Source organism: Emydura macquarii, unplaced genomic scaffold, assembly GCF_026122565.2.
Source record: "Emydura macquarii macquarii isolate MOO-44397 ecotype Brisbane River unplaced genomic scaffold, CSIRO-AGI_Emac_v2 contig_3530, whole genome shotgun sequence".
Taxonomy (NCBI): Eukaryota; Metazoa; Chordata; order Testudines; family Chelidae; genus Emydura; species Emydura macquarii.
The window spans coordinates 5002108-5017840 of NW_027133667.1; the positions used below are offsets into that span (position 1 = coordinate 5002108).

At 38.2% G+C, this 15733-nt stretch overlaps 1 protein-coding gene across 1 annotated transcript in view; it reads left to right on the forward strand.

Moving 5' to 3' along the window:
* Window positions 1–15733, forward strand: part of DGKI (diacylglycerol kinase iota) — a 280275-nt gene that overhangs the window by 102743 nt on the left and 161799 nt on the right. The window contains 3 exon segments of the mRNA XM_067536328.1: window positions 1999–2094; window positions 4497–4571; window positions 15595–15651. Coding sequence (XP_067392429.1) covers window positions 1999–2094; window positions 4497–4571; window positions 15595–15651 — 228 coding nt within the window.

Here is a 15733-nt window from a genome sequence, read left to right on the forward strand (position 1 = left end):
CCAAGGTCAAACAGCAGGTCAGCGGCAGTCAGGAATAGAACCTGAATCCTAGTTCAGTCCTCTATTAGGGAGAGTATCAAGTCTGATATAATTGGGAGGATTTTTTTTTTGTTACTCTTAGGCTTCTTATTTCAGGTTTATGCAGCTAAATAGGGACATGCGGATCTGTCGCTATAAAAATAGCTTATTTTTCCTTTCCCCCACAGTCCTTTCTGGATTGTGACCTGATGACTTACTGTAAATTGGGACAATGATTCTTAGAGATACCAATTATCTACTTGCAGTTTTTAAATGCTAGTTAATATTGATCTAATTATTGCGGATGCAGTTGTATTGCAGAACTCAAAGAAACTGCGCCTGCTACATTTCCCTGTTAAAAAGCCTTACCTGAATTATCTTCTGGGTGAAGAGAAATAACTTTTGTCTCCTCATGTTGAAAACTGTCAGTGCTATTTAAAATAACAGATTTTGACCAAAATGGCTATTTCTAAGCATCCTGCTGTCGGACACCATCTGGTTGGAAAGCAACATCATTTGTGACTTCTGCAGTGTGTGAATCAAATGTCAGAGACTATGAAACATTTTCCATTATGCTCTAATTCTGGCAGAGCAAGATTCTTGCTTATTCACTTTGTTCAAATATTGCAAATACAACATTTTATTTTTCCTATTAAACCAGTATCACATTAGGATAGAAACTAGAATATTTCTGTAGCCAGATCTCCTCAAGCTGAGATTTTGTCAGATTTCATAAAGTAAGGAGGGCTGGGCTTGATAAGTACATGTGGGCGTCTAAGGAAAGTCCAGTTGCTTCAGTAAGTGTTCTGGGTGATTCATTCACGGAAAATAATTGAGCGCCATCCTCTTTATAACAGTCTTTGACAGATATGAATACAGTTATCAGGTCCTTCCTCCGTCGTCTTGTCTGAAAACTGGGTATGTTTGGTCTTGAGATCAGAAAACCGAGGGGGCACTAGATAAGTCTTCAAATATGTTCTTGCCTGTTATAAACAGAATGGTGATCAATTGCTCTCAGTTGAGGGTAGGACAAAAAGTAATCAGCTTAATATGCAGCAAAGGAGATTTAGGTTAGACGTTAGGAAGAGCTTTCTAACTATAAGGATAGTTAAATATTGGAATAGACTTCCAAAGGCGGTTATGGAATCCCCGTCACTGGAAGCTTTTAAGAACAGGTTAGACAAAGAACCATCAGGGATGGTTTAGGTTTATTCAGTCCTGCCTTGGCAGAGGGGGCTGGATTAGCTGACCTTTTAAGGTCCCTTCCAGACCTACATTTGTATGAGTCACTTCCCACCTGAATCACTGCTAGACCACCAATACAGCAGCTTGATTTTGAGAGCATTAACCAGTGGGAGGTGGCATCCTTCAGATGTAAACCCAAGGCCCTTATTTCTGGCCATTAACATTCCAATGGCATTTTTCACTAGAGTGGTGCTATTTCCTCCGGAGCTCTGAACAAATCATTTCTACCTGTCTAATTCCCTCCGGCAGTTACATTGGTTGTGGTATTTTGCACTTCCTGGCCTGGTTCTCTAGTCTGCAAAACATATCAATTGAAAACTCAGTAACATTGTCTTTTGCTTAATTTTTATTTTAAATATGGTGATAAATTTCATACTGATGAAAGTGAGGAACTGTTAGCGCTGCTTAAACTAGGCATAGTGTGGGCAGGTGCTAGGCAAAGTTCCTCCAAACAGCTCTGTCGAAACCTCGGTCCTGACCAGCGGCACCCCAATCATTCTTCTACAGGTTTATTGTGAGAGGGAGGGCCAATAATGATGCACAGTGTGATGGTTTTGTGCTGTGGAAAAGTATCTGGCAGGTTCTAGGATGAGACCACCAAACTTGTGGTTTAGATCACAAGTGATGAGGAGTTAATTATTGTCCTTTGAGATTTAAGCCAGGGTTCAAATTTTTTCACATACTGTACTCACCTCTCTGACTCCATCAACCAGTTTAACAATCATCTCTTCTCAGGAGAATGCAGTGAACGGAGAGCACCTGTGGCTGGAAACTAATGTCTCTGGGGACCTTTGTTACCTGGGGGAGGACAGTTGCCAAGTCAAATTCGCAGTGAGTGTACTAGTTTCAGATTTTCTTATCTGTTTGTAGGGCAATGAACCCAGTATTGATTGAAGAGACTACTTTAGAAGCTTGGGAACTTGCATTTCCTAGTGTGACAGATGGTGCCTTGCTTATAGCAGGGTGAATGATAGAAACAAACAAAACTATTGGTCAAATGCTTGATTTACAAAAATTAATAACCTCACAAAAATTGTTCTGTTTGTACTCTAGTATGTAATCTGAGGTGTGTTTAGTGAGTCCTTATTCAGATAAGTTCTCAGTGATGTCAGTAGACGTTTGCCTGAATAAGAAATGAGTTACAAACCCCACAGAATTTTGTCCAGAGAAAGTAGTATAGACCCTTAAAATATACTGGGCCTAATTCACCACTGTGTTGTTACAGTTCGATAAAGGGACACCTCCACTGAAATCAGTGCAGTTACCCTGGCATAAAATTGCAGGAACAGTGATGAAACAGGACCATTTTGGAAATGCTGGTGGGCATATTATCTGATTGCAGGCTTTTCCAGTCAAGAGGCCCAGACATGTGGATTCATGTGTGAGAACTGGCAATTTTTAATTGCCTGACCTTTTCTTGACTTGACTGAAATTATTTCTATTTTAAGGTTTTGTTGGTTAGAGGGTATCTAATAGTGTAATATAAAGTAGCATTTGTGCTGCTTTCAGGTGTGGGTGTATGATCTGTAGATGGGGAGAATCTAGTTAACTCTAATTGTGTTTTGCTTATCTTGATCAATTAAATGGCTAATGCTTTTCTAATTTGAATCTTTTTAGAGATACCACATCTTTCTATGCCTGCACTGGTCTATTTGTTACTTGGCTTTTTACATATAAAATATTTTTAGATCAGATATCTTTTTTTAATGAAAAAGTGATATGACAATATTAATCTATAATTACATTTATGGAAAAAATGTATAGACATTTTCATAAATGTAAGGCCTAAACAGGATATGAAATCTCACCCTTTGAAATATGGAACGGACACTTTATGATAAGTAGTACATGAGATGGAAAAGACTCATTCTTACTTTACTTATGCATTCTTTCCTTACTAATGCTTGGAATCAATATTGCATGCCCCAATTATTCAAAAATAATGAGTCCATGAAATTGGTTTACAAATCATGACATTAAAAAAAAAAAGTAATAAAACGTTTGGTTCTTTTTCCCCCGGGTCTTTAAGTTTTTAGGGTACACTTTGTTCCATGTTTTCAAGCTATTCTCTGCAATCATGAGGACTGGAAACTTACTTTTTATAAAAACAAATACTGATATTCTTATGCAATATCATGATTCCATCAGCTGGGGCTTTGAGAAAAGCAGCACAAATTGAGAGACTTACCAAAAAAAAAAAAAAAAAAAAAAAGTAAAAATAAAAATCATGGGTTGACAATACTGTCAATTTACTAGTGTTGTGTTGGTTGGAGGAGGGCTGTAGCTTTCTAAATCGAACAAATAACATATTGAAAATTATAAAGAAAACATTAATTACTGATACAATCGACTGCAAAGTTTCAAGCAAATCAGCCTTAATTTATTGTGTTGATAATCTTTCTTGCTTTCAATCATAAATGTTTCTGTAAAAATGACTTGTGAGTGGTTCATTAGAATGATTAAGTATGTGCAAGAAAAAGAAAGACTTAAGTTTTTGATAAAGGCTTTCTGTCCTTAATGGACATCCATTGCTATCTTTAATAGGAATTTGACCAGTGAGATTCTATAGAAAAGCCTATAGAAATTAATAGACGATGATATCTTTTGTATAGAATTGTAAAACCACGCTAAAGAATTTAATAGAGAATTTATGTTCCTGCTATAATATTTTATAGGTTGGGTAACAAAATTCTGTAGGACAATTATAATTTCTCTACTATAAATTACACAGTTTTTTTCTGCAAGGCATTGGTCACAGAGATGCCCCATCAAATTCAGTGCTTCATGTAAACAGTAGAGGAAGAACTTTTTTTTCCAATTTGTCTTGAGTCATTACTGAAATCTCTGTAAAGTGTGTATGTCTCCTTGTCTCTTCACTAGCTGTACTATTTTCCATTTCAGACTGTTCCTGTTAAGAAAGTGTTATGGTCAAAATTTCAGCATAACTTTCTTTACGATTTTAAAAATGCCTTTAGTTCTTGTTACCAGTCCACATGACCATGCCATATGTCCTATGCTCCCCTTGTTACCCTGCTTATACCTTTATTCTCAACTATTCACTTCAAGCCATTTTTCACCATATAGATCAATCAGGTTTGAAGACAGTCCAGAAGACCTGTTGGATAAGATGAAGGAAAGAGGAAGCTGTCTGGCTTCTGATAAATGTGTTTTTCCTGTAAATGATTTCCCCTCATTCCATACACTCTCACCCACATTGTTCTTACATGTTGTAGAAATCGGCTCTCCGACGGAAGTGTGCTGCCTGCAAGATTGTGGTCCACAATGCGTGCATGGAACAGTTAGAAAAGGTAAGAGGACACCACCTGCTGGAATATTGAATGTACAGTACAAATTTTAAATCCATAACTGAGCATTATCTCCAAAACCCCATGAACTTAATTTCTGGTATGTCAAATATATCAAAATGCTTTCGTAATATCATAGGTAGAGCTGGTTGGAATTTTTCAAATGGGAAGGTTTTTTTCATAGAAAAAAGGCCATTTTTAAGAAAAACTTCAAAAATTGTTGACTTTTAAGATTATTTTTGTTTTCATGAAATTTTTTGCAATGTTTTTAATTACAGTGTTACCAGTTTTAGCTGAAATTGTTAGCTGAATAATTATCAAAATTGGTTTACAGTGAATGAAAGTTTTCACTAATGTTTCAAAAATGTTTTTATATGAATTTTTTTAATCAAAATTTTTGAAAAATTTAAACAGGTCTATTTTGAACCATGTGAAACAGAAACAACTTTGAAAGTATGATTTTTTCAATTGAATTTTTAAAGCATATTGTTAATTTGCTCTAGTTATAGGGAAAATGTTGTACAGTGAAAATGACAGATAGAAATGTCCTTTTTCCTATCCCATAACATACTTGCCAGTCATAGAATTCCACAAGTAAAACAGCATAACTCAGTTTATGGCAGCTACCATTGTTAAAAGGAATACAAGGTCAACAACCAACATTAATATTTTTAACAGGGTTCCCTAGATTCTCGCTGCCCCCAAACTTCAGGAATTTAGCACTTTGAGTTGCAATTGGAAACATTTTGTAAATCTTTTCTTGCCCTGGTAAATTTATTTTGATATCCATTCCTGCTTAGTATGGCCTCTAATGAAACCTCCCCAAACCTCCAAAATCCCATAATATGTTGATCATATAATTCAGTTCTCTATCAATCCTTCTTCATCTGGTAATACATATACTCCTGATTATAAATTAACTCAAAATCCATTACAGGATTAATTGTTTTCCAGTAGGATTAATGAAATCCTCGTGCCACTGAAGTCCATGGGAATTTTGTCATTCATTTGAATGGGGTCAGAATTTTACTCCACGTGTTTGATACTTATTTCTTGGAATGAAGTGGGTAATACATCAAAGATTTGCAGTGACAGCCCTTTGGAAAGAGCTTTTAATTTCCCCAAATTTGGATGAGTTTTGCAAAAATACAAATTTTTTGGAGTTCTTTTTTCAATAAGTTTTAGTACATTCCAGTTAACGCAGCAGAAAGTAAAATTAGACAAAATTGTATTGATCAATTTTTCTTGGCCTGTTTTAGCAAAACTGATGATAATTCCCTATTTCTCCATTAGTTTGTGGTGTCACAGGTAATAATAGAAAGTGCACCCTCAGATGAAGGCCATCGTGTTGAATGTTAGTTGGTTTCTACTAGTGTAGAGAGTATGAAATTCACCCCATGCAGTGGCAATCCAAGGTCTGCACATCTCTTAAATCCCATTTTGTGGGATGTCGGTAATAGACAGACCTTCTGCTTGGTCATCTGCCCTGGGGTGAATTTTAACTAAAATAATTAGAATTTAGGTGCCTTTTTCCATCGTATCAAGATTCAACGGTGAAACAAAGACTCAAGACTCCAGATGAACAGCATTAAAAGAAGGCTAATAGCATTGAAAGATTAATGTGTTTTAACAAGAGGAATATTTTCAGTAACTTCAGTTTGATTCAGAACTTGCTGATATCCCTTATGAATGGGACTTAGTTTGGCTAAATTTAAAAGCCAGTTCTTATGCTTACAAAAATAAACAGCAGGATCTTATTCAGGGGTGGGGGGACAAGGCAGTATGCCACGTTTATTGTGAATACAAAAGATTTCAAAAAGCAATTGCTTACAAACTCTCTTTCTCTCATACACACACACAAAGTTCTATAAAGATGAAGTATAGTTACCAGTCTCAGATGCTCGTGTTAGTCCACTGGCCAGGTGGCTAAGGCACGAGGGAGGGAGCAGGGGTCTGCCGGTGCGCATCGATGCTCCTGGAGGATGATTGTAGAACCAAACCCTAAGTCCTCATCTTTTTTGTTTTTTGTTTTTTTTAATAGGGGTAAGCTTTTATGCCACTCTATGGGTTTTACTTTGTTATGCTGCATTTGCATTTTGGTGTGATTATTAATCACCCATATTTTGCAAGCATGACCATTGTTATTTATTACAGTTGATGTTGTTTTTGTCTTTTGAGGTGGACCCCAGGGTTATTAGGGTGGGCATTTTTCGGCCAGCTGGGTTGTAAAAGTTGTTGTTTTTACTTTTTTTAAACTTTTGAGGCTGGTGCCTTTTTTGTTACTTCCTTGTTTTATGCACACACATTATTTACTTGTTTATTTACATACTAATTTTTTAACATTTAACTAAAACTTGTAACTGAAAGACTCAGATTTTTTATTGTAATTTAAAATGTTTTTTTACTATTGCAAAAGTAAATTCATTTAACAATGAATTTTTTTGTTTTAGGACATTTACTGATGTTACTTTAAACAGTGATTTTAAAACACATGTACTTTAATAATAGCAACAGTTTTACAAGATGATTTTTGGTAACTTTACAAACAGGGTAATTAATGACCAGATGTTGGTTTTAAATTAACAGATGGTGGTTTTAAACAAAGTTATTAACAGTTAGCAAATCTCTCTTCATAGCCAAAATGCAAAGCCTTAGAGAAACTCCTGGGGTGGTTTGTCACATACTGAAAAAGTAAAGGTATTTTAAATATCCTTAACAATAAAAATATAACAATACTGAGCAGTGAACAGTCAGCAGCTAACAGCAGTGTGAGTTTGTAAGTGGGAGTTTGGGTGGAGAGTTTTTCTTTTTTTCTAGGAATAGGATCTAGGAAGAGAAGACAATGAACCCGATTGAGGCAGCACTAGAAAATGATCCGAGGAGGAGAGGACAGAAAGAAGATGGTGGAATGCAGAAGCTACCGATGTACATCATCCTTGAGAGGGTATCTGATGGAAGCTACTTATGCATGAAATGTCACCTGATAGAGCTCATGGAAGAGAAAATTCAAGGATTAGAAATGCAGCTGGAGATGATAGAATTTAGATGGGGATTTGAAAATATAATGCAGGTGAGGAGAGAGGAAGTGGTACAGACAACTCAAGATCTATGGACGCCTGAGGAACAAAAGGATCTAGAAGGAGGACTGCCAGAAGAGGAGGATGATCCATGGAAGAATATGACCATGAGGACAAGGCAGAGGAAAAGACCAGCTAGTGGTGGTGAAATTGAGTTGAATGACAAGTTTGCTGCACTGAGAAATAAGGAGGAGAAACGGAAAGAAGATGGGGGTGCGAGGAAGAAAAAAAGGAAAGCCAGTCCCTACAGAAAAGAGGAAGAGATGATGGAGATGCAGTACAAGGGACTGCTAGAGAGAACATAAAACAGATTCATACCAACACCAGCAAGAGAGAAGTCTATGTGATTGGGGACTCCATACTCATCAGCTCAGATCCAAAGAACAGAAGAGAGTGCTGTCTGCCACAATCAAAGATATGAGATGTGGATGTGAGGTTGAAGAGGATCCTGATGAGAGCAAGGAAAAATCCCCTGATTGTGCTGCATGTTGGGATGAATGACACTGCTAGATTCCCACTGGAATGGATCAAGGATGACTGCTTGTGGCTCTTCAGTCCTGCTGACTTCTTTAACTATCTGAAATTTGCATCCCGAGAAAGGGGAAAAAACTTGTATGGAAAGACTTCAAACCCACCTGGATGAATAACCACCTCAAAAAGGTTTTTAAGCATAAGCAGAGAGCTTATATGGAATAGAAAAAAGGGGTTGATAAGCAAAGAAAGCTACATCGTGGAGGTTAGAAAATGTAGGAATAAAGTGAGAATTCATAAAAGTCAATCTGAATTAGCTTTTGTCACGGAAATTTAATAATAAAAGGTAAAATGAGAGTAAGTAAGCATGAAAGTAAGCAAGCATGAGAGTAAGGAAGTGCTAGGCAGTGGGATGGGAAGGAGATTAAAGATAATCTAGATATGGCCCAAAATAAATAAATATTTGCATTAGTTTTCAATGATATGGAACATGTGCATGAATGCAGTGTGGCTGATGGAAATGAGTATATAGAAATGGAAATTACCATATCTGAGGGGAAAAAAACTTAAATCTCAAATCCGGGGACCAGATAATTCCATCTCAGAATACTGGAAGAACTGGCACATGAGATTGCTAGTCCAGTAACAAGGAATTTTAATAAATCTCTCTATCCAGGGGTAGTGCCATATGGCTGGAGAATAGCTATCGTCATACCTATATTTAAGAAAGGGGGAAAAAAAGCAATCTGGACAATTACAGACCTGTTTGGCGATCTCAATGCAAGGTTTTAGAGCAAACTGTGACAAAAAGAATAATTAAATTTTTAGAGGTAAATAGTAAAGGGAATATAATGCAAGGTGGATTTACCAAAGGTAGATCATGCTGTAGTAACCTGATTTCCTCCTTTAAGAAATTAACTGATTTTAGCTAAGGGAAGTTTAGTAGATTTAATATATTTGGACTTCAGTAAAGCATTTGACATGGTAACACATAGGAAATTATTAGTCAAATTAGGCAAGATGGAGTTGAGTACAAGCATTGTAAGGTGACTAAGGAATTGACGAAAGGGGAAAAGGCAAGGGATTGTGCTAAAAGGTGAATTATCAGACTGCAAAGAGGCTACTAGCGGAGTTTTTGAAGGTTTGGTCTTGGGACCAATCTTATTCAATATTTTTATTAGTGACCTTCACACAAAAAGTAGGAATGTGCAAATGAAATTTGCTGATATGAAGTTGGGAGGCTTCATCAATATGGAGGAGGATTGAAGTATTTTACTTGAAGATCTGGATGTCCCTGAAGACTGGAGTGACAGGAATGAGATAAAATTCTATAGTACAAAGTGCAAGGTCATGCAGTTAGTCTAATACTAAGAATTTCTACTACAAGCCAGTGGCTCATCAGTTGGAAGTGACAGAGGAGGAGAGAGACTTGGGCATGTGGATTGATCACAGGATGACTATGAACCACCAGTGTGGTGTGGCTGTGAAAAAGACAAATGTGATCCTAGGATGTATTAAGCGAGGCATTTCCAGTAGAGATAGAGAAGTATTAATGCCATTGTACAGAGCATTGATAAGAACACATGTAGAATGCTATGTACAATTCCAGTCACCCGTATTCAAGAAAGATTAATTAAACTAGAACAGGTGGAGAGAAGAGCTACTTGGACTATATCTACACTGATGGTAGCAAATTCGCCGCTGTCAGATCGACTTATCTGGATCAACTGAGCGGTAAGTGAAGACCACTCAGTCGATCTAGAAATCGACATATTAAGACCACATCCTCAAGTGGCATTGCGCTGCGTCGATGGGAACCGTGTCTTAATACGTCGATTAAGTGTATTGAAGATGCAGTGTATTGAAGATGGAGTGCAGAACAGAAGCACAGAAGTCGACGGGAGTTGTGCAAGTTTTTTGTGTAGTTTGCGTAACTCTGGTCGACTGCCGCCGAATCTTCGAGGTAACTGTAGACAAGCCCTAGGAGACTGTAAATCCTGCCTTATGAGAAGAGACTAGAACAGATTGGCTTGATTAATTTTGCAAAAAGAAGGCTGAGAGGGGATATGATTGGTCTCCATAAATACATTAGGGGGATTAATACCAAGGAGGGTGAAGAGTTTTTTAAGCTAAAGGACAATGTTGGCACAAGAACAAATGGGTATAAACTGGTCACGGACAAATTCAAGGTGGAAATTAGAGAGAGGTTTCTAACCATCAGGTTCTGGAACAGCCTCCCAATAGGAGCAAATAATGTAATTAGTTCTGAGGAAGAGAGCTGGACAAATTTAGGAGTCCCATTGTACAATGGGATTGCTTTTGATGGTGGGGGGTCGGGCTTAATAGCCCTGGGGCTCACTCTGGTTGATGTCTTGTGCTCCTAAAGTCATACTTCAGTGTTTCTGCTGGCCACTGGCAGGGGTCCAGGAAGGGAACCCTTCCTCCCCCATTGTATTCTGGGGTGGGTTTTTTAACCTTCTTCCTCTGAAGCATCAGAGATGGCTACAGGTGGAGGTGGGACAGGGCTCTGAAGTGGCACTGAACAGTCTCTCTTTCATAAGCTTGGCTGGCTGGTTCTTGCTCTCAGGCTTGGCGTCTAACTGATCACCATATGTGGGGTCCGGAAGGAATTTTCCCCCAGATCAGGTTGGCAGTGACTTTGGGTGGGGTATGGGGGTTTGCCTTCCTCTGCAGTGTGTGGGTGTGGGACACTTGTCAGGATTATCTGGGGTGTCTCACTTAATCATTTCCCTGCCCTTGGAGGGACCTCAAGCACTGGTCCTTCCTAATCTTTGCCCATGGAACATAACAGTCTAATCTCCTGTGGGTCTCATTTATTTTGGTCCCATTTCCATTGTTGATTTTATTGTGCTGGGTGATGGTAGCAGGTGATATACAGGAGGTCAGACTAGATGATCTAGTGCTTCCTACTGGCCTGAAATGTTATGATTCTGTTTCCTGTTCCATCGTAAGGACATAAGAATGGCCATACTGGATCAGACCAATGGTCTCCCTATTCCAGTATCCTGTCTTCTGACAGTAGCCAATGCCAGGTGCTTCAGAGGGAATGAATAGAAGAGGCAATCTTTGAGTGATCCATTCCCTGTCATCCACTGCCAGTTTTTGGTAATCAGACTAGGGACAACCAGAGCATGGGGTTACATCCCTGACCATTTTGACTAGCAGCCATTGATGGACCTGTCTTCAATGAACTCTAATTCTTTTTTGAACCCCATTATAGTCTTGGTCTTCACAACATCCCCTGGCAATGATTTCCACAGGTTGACTGTGCGTTGTGTGAAGAAGTACTTCCTTTTGTTTGTCTTAAACCTGCTGCCTATTAATTTCATTGGGTGACCCTAGTTCTTGTGTTATGTGAAGGGGTAAAAACATTTCTTTATTCACTTTCTCCTCAGCATTCATGATTTTATAGACCTCTATCATAACCCCTTTTAGTTATCTCTTTTCCAAGATGAAAAGTCCCACTCTTTTTAATCTCTCCTCATATGGAAACTGTTCCATATCCTTTAATCATTTTTGTTGCTCTTTTCTGTTTTTTTTCCCCCAATTCTAATGTATCTTTCTTGAGATGGGATGACCAGAACTGCATGCACTATTCAAGGTGTGAGTATATTTGGATTTATATAGTGGCATTATGATATTTTCTGTCTTATTATATATCTCTTTCCTACTGGTTTCTAACATTCTCTTAGCTTTTTTGACTGCTGCTGCATATTGAGAGGTTGTTTTCAGAGAACTATCCATAATGATGCCAAGATCTTTCTTGAGTTGTAACAGCTAATTTAGATCCCATCATTCTGTATGTATGCTTGGGATTATGTTTTCCAATGTGCATTACTTTGCATTTATCAACATTGAATTTCATCTGCCATTTTGTTGCCCAGTCGCCCAGTTTTGTGAGATCCCTTTGTAATTCTTCAGTCTTTTTTGGACATAACTATCTTGAGTAATTTTGTATCATCTGCAAATTGTGTCACCTCATTTTTTACCCCTTTTTCCAGATCATTTATGAGTATGTTGAACAGCACTGATCCCAGTACAAGTCCCTGAAGAGCACCACTATTTACCTCCATTCTGAAAACTGACCATTTATTCCGACCCTTTGTTTCCTGTCTTCTAACCTGTTACTGATCCATGAGAGGACCATGATTGCTTACTTTGCTTAAGAGCCTTTGGTGAGGGACTTTGTCAGAAGCTTACTTGAAGTCAGGTACACTATATCCACTGGATCTCCCTTATCCACATGTTTATTGACTTCCTCAAATAATTCTAACAGCTTGGTGAGGCATGATTTCCCTTTACAAAAGCCACGTTGACTCTTTCCCCAACAAATCATGTTCTTCTGTGAGTCTGATAATTCTGTTTTTTGCTATAGTTTCAACTGGTTTCTCTGGTACTGAAAATAGCTCATTGGCTTATAATTGCCAGTATTGCCTTTGGAGCCTTCTTAAAAAATTGGTGTCACATTAGCTATCCTTCTGAAACTGATTTAAATGACAGGTTAGATACCACAGTTCTGCAGTTTCATACTGGAGTTCCTTCAAAACCCTTGGGTGACAACCATCTGGTCCTGGTGATTTTGTTACTGTTCATCAATTTGTTCCAAAACCACCTCTGTTGACACCACAGTCTGGCACAATTCCTCAAATTTGTCACCTAAAAAGAATAGCTCAATGTGGGAATCTCCCCCATATCCTCTGCAGTGATAACTGAATTCTTTGCATCAGTCATCTTATTATCTGTAATGGCCTTATCTTCCTTGAGTGCTCCTTTAATGCCTTGATCACCCAGTGTTCCACCTATTGTTTGGGAGGCTTTCTGCTTCTGATATACGTTAAAATTTTTTTTTGCTGTTAGTTCTTGAGTCTTTGGCTAGTTGCTCTTCAAATTCTTTTTTGGCCTGCCTAATTTATACTTTTATATTTGACTTGCCAGAGTTTATGCTCCTTTCTATTCATGTCTACTATTATGTTATAATACTTAAAATAAAAGAGCAGCAACTTAATTTGGGATGGAGCTCAATTGGATCTATAATAAGGAAGCCTAACCACTCTGCTTTCATAATGGACAGTTGAGAGGTATATTTAAGTATGTTTCATTTTGAAGGCCAGTCTTAAGTTTCTCAGACAGGTTCTTTCCCCTTGTTAGTAGCACCCTTATTGTCTAACCAATTCATGGCAGACAATTCCTTAACTAATAAAATCATACCAGTATGTTGTGACTGTGCATATATAATAAGCAACAATTCCATTCAATGTAGTTTTCTGTGTATATTTTTTTCATTTAATTAGAATGGATTGAAGGGCCATACTGTTGGACTTTGGGTCCTGAAAGTGTCTTACTTATCTTTTTGAAAACTTGTCTGGAAGGAAACCTACTGTAAGGATGAAAGAAAGGAATGCAGATGTTTGTGATTTCTTTATTACTTCTTTCGGTGTGGGTGTGTGCGAGGTGGAGTCTTTCATTTTCTTGTGTATATATATATTGTGTATATATACAAAGCTGAAACAGTTTTTCAGATCAGGAAGCTCCCTTTTGTTTGTGAATCCAACTGTGGTAAATCTGATTTACAGCTCTTATTCACGTTCGTTCGTGGTTCAAAGAAAAACATTTATCCTTTAAAGAAAGACCAAGCTTAGGTACTTGAAGATGTCTGTCTATGTTGATCAACACCTGTTGATTCCATTCCTTGATAGTAACTTACATTTCTATGGGGTTACTGTGTATTGCTAATTAGCTGCCATTTTTAACCCCAGAGGTGGCTCCATTTCTTTTGACAGGTGAAGTGATTTTCTTTTAAGTTCGTAAAATGCTTTGTTATCATGAAAGATGCCTATGCAGCAGTGTTGGACAGAAGCTAAAGACTAAAACAGTGTAAAATTACTACTTGAGGAATTTAGGGAAACAGCATAACTATCACTGTGGAATTTGGACAGGATACTGAAGTTAACATCCCTCCTATTGGGACGCCATCGGCAGAAGTGGTTGGGAGGACCCTGTCGCATCTGAAAGAGGAAGTACTGCTCCTATAAATACTGTTTCAGGAAAGGACATTGTAGCATCAGACACACACACAGATTGACTAATGCTGTAGCATCAGTTCTTATGCTTTTCAATGCTGTAATATTAAAGGTGGGACTTTCTGGAATTACACTATAGTGTGGCTGTTGAACATACTTGTGTATTCTGCGGGTATTGAGGGATGGTCTGATTGGGTAGCAACAAGCGCAAGCATTTTGATTCCTGTCCATGTTATGCATATAGATAAAAAACTGTGACCATATATGTGATTTGCAGAATGTGAATATAAACTGTTTACACCATAGCTTTTTGCCTCCTGTAAGACCAGGCATTAAGAATTACAATTTTTGTGTTGCTACTACTGACACAAGTTTTGAAATGAGCTGGGATTATAAGGAGCTCTCATTTTGCTACAGGAAATTTGACTCTTCTTTTGATGGCTCATTTCCTTAGCATGGGGGGGAAAGAGAAACAGTGGAGATGCAAACTTGAGGTCTATTAGTAATTTCAGTTTAAATGCACCATTTTTTTCCAACTCTCCCATCATCCTCTCCCTTTTGTTCTCTCTCCATATTCCCCCATTACTACTTTACTCTCTCTGTATTCCCTTTCTCCCACTTATTCCCCTTTCCTTCCCCACAACCATTTGGTTCTTCTTTCTTCATGCTCCTCATTGCTTCCTCCCATTCTTTCTCTTTGTCTCCAATCTGTTTTCTAATAACATTTTCAGTTTTATGAAAGTTCCTGTTGGCCTCTACTCTACTCTGCCCTCAGAAACAGGGAGTGTAGCTGATTCTTTTTTAGGCACTACTAATCTGGCCAGGATTTGTGGGTGGGGAAGTGGGAATGGCCTGATAAAGAGGTGGAAAAATCTATTTACCCAACCTTTTTCATGTGACTGTTCTGAAGAATCTAAGCTTTCATTTCAAAAAGAGTCTGGGATTTTCAAAGAGCCCTAAAGGAGTTTGATGCCGAGCTCCCATTGACTTTGAAAACCCTAGCTTAAGGCCAGTCTCTAGTTGCAAAGATAACCTTGCTAATACAAAGCAGGGTTCAACTAATGCAGTGCTGCCTTCTAAGCGTGGGAGGGCAGGTGAAGAAGAGAAGCTGAGCAGACAGCCACAACATGGAGAGGAGGAGACTGTTTAGAGACATGGGGAGGCAAGACATGGATTGTTTGGGCCAGTGCATACAGACACATGCTCTTTAACAGCGAGGTAAGTCTCTTTGTTGGGACACTGGATTTGTAGTTGAGCTAGTATGTCTTTGAAGGAAGAATTTTGCCGAGCTGGTTTAATACAACATAAGGAAACAGTTCTCACTCATTACATTACCATGCACTTCATCAACATTTACAGCTACCTCTGATTTCTGTTTGCATTCCTACACAACCTATTGATGTTTTTTCTGTTTGTTTGTTTTGCTTTTCATGGCAGATTAATTTCCGGTGTAAACCAACGTTCCGAGAGGGGGGCTCCAGAACTCCAAGAGAAGTAAGTAATTTATGACTGACTGTTGCACACCTCTATGATTTGTGTGCCTGTTCCTGGAGCAAGAACAGGGCTTTTAGACTCA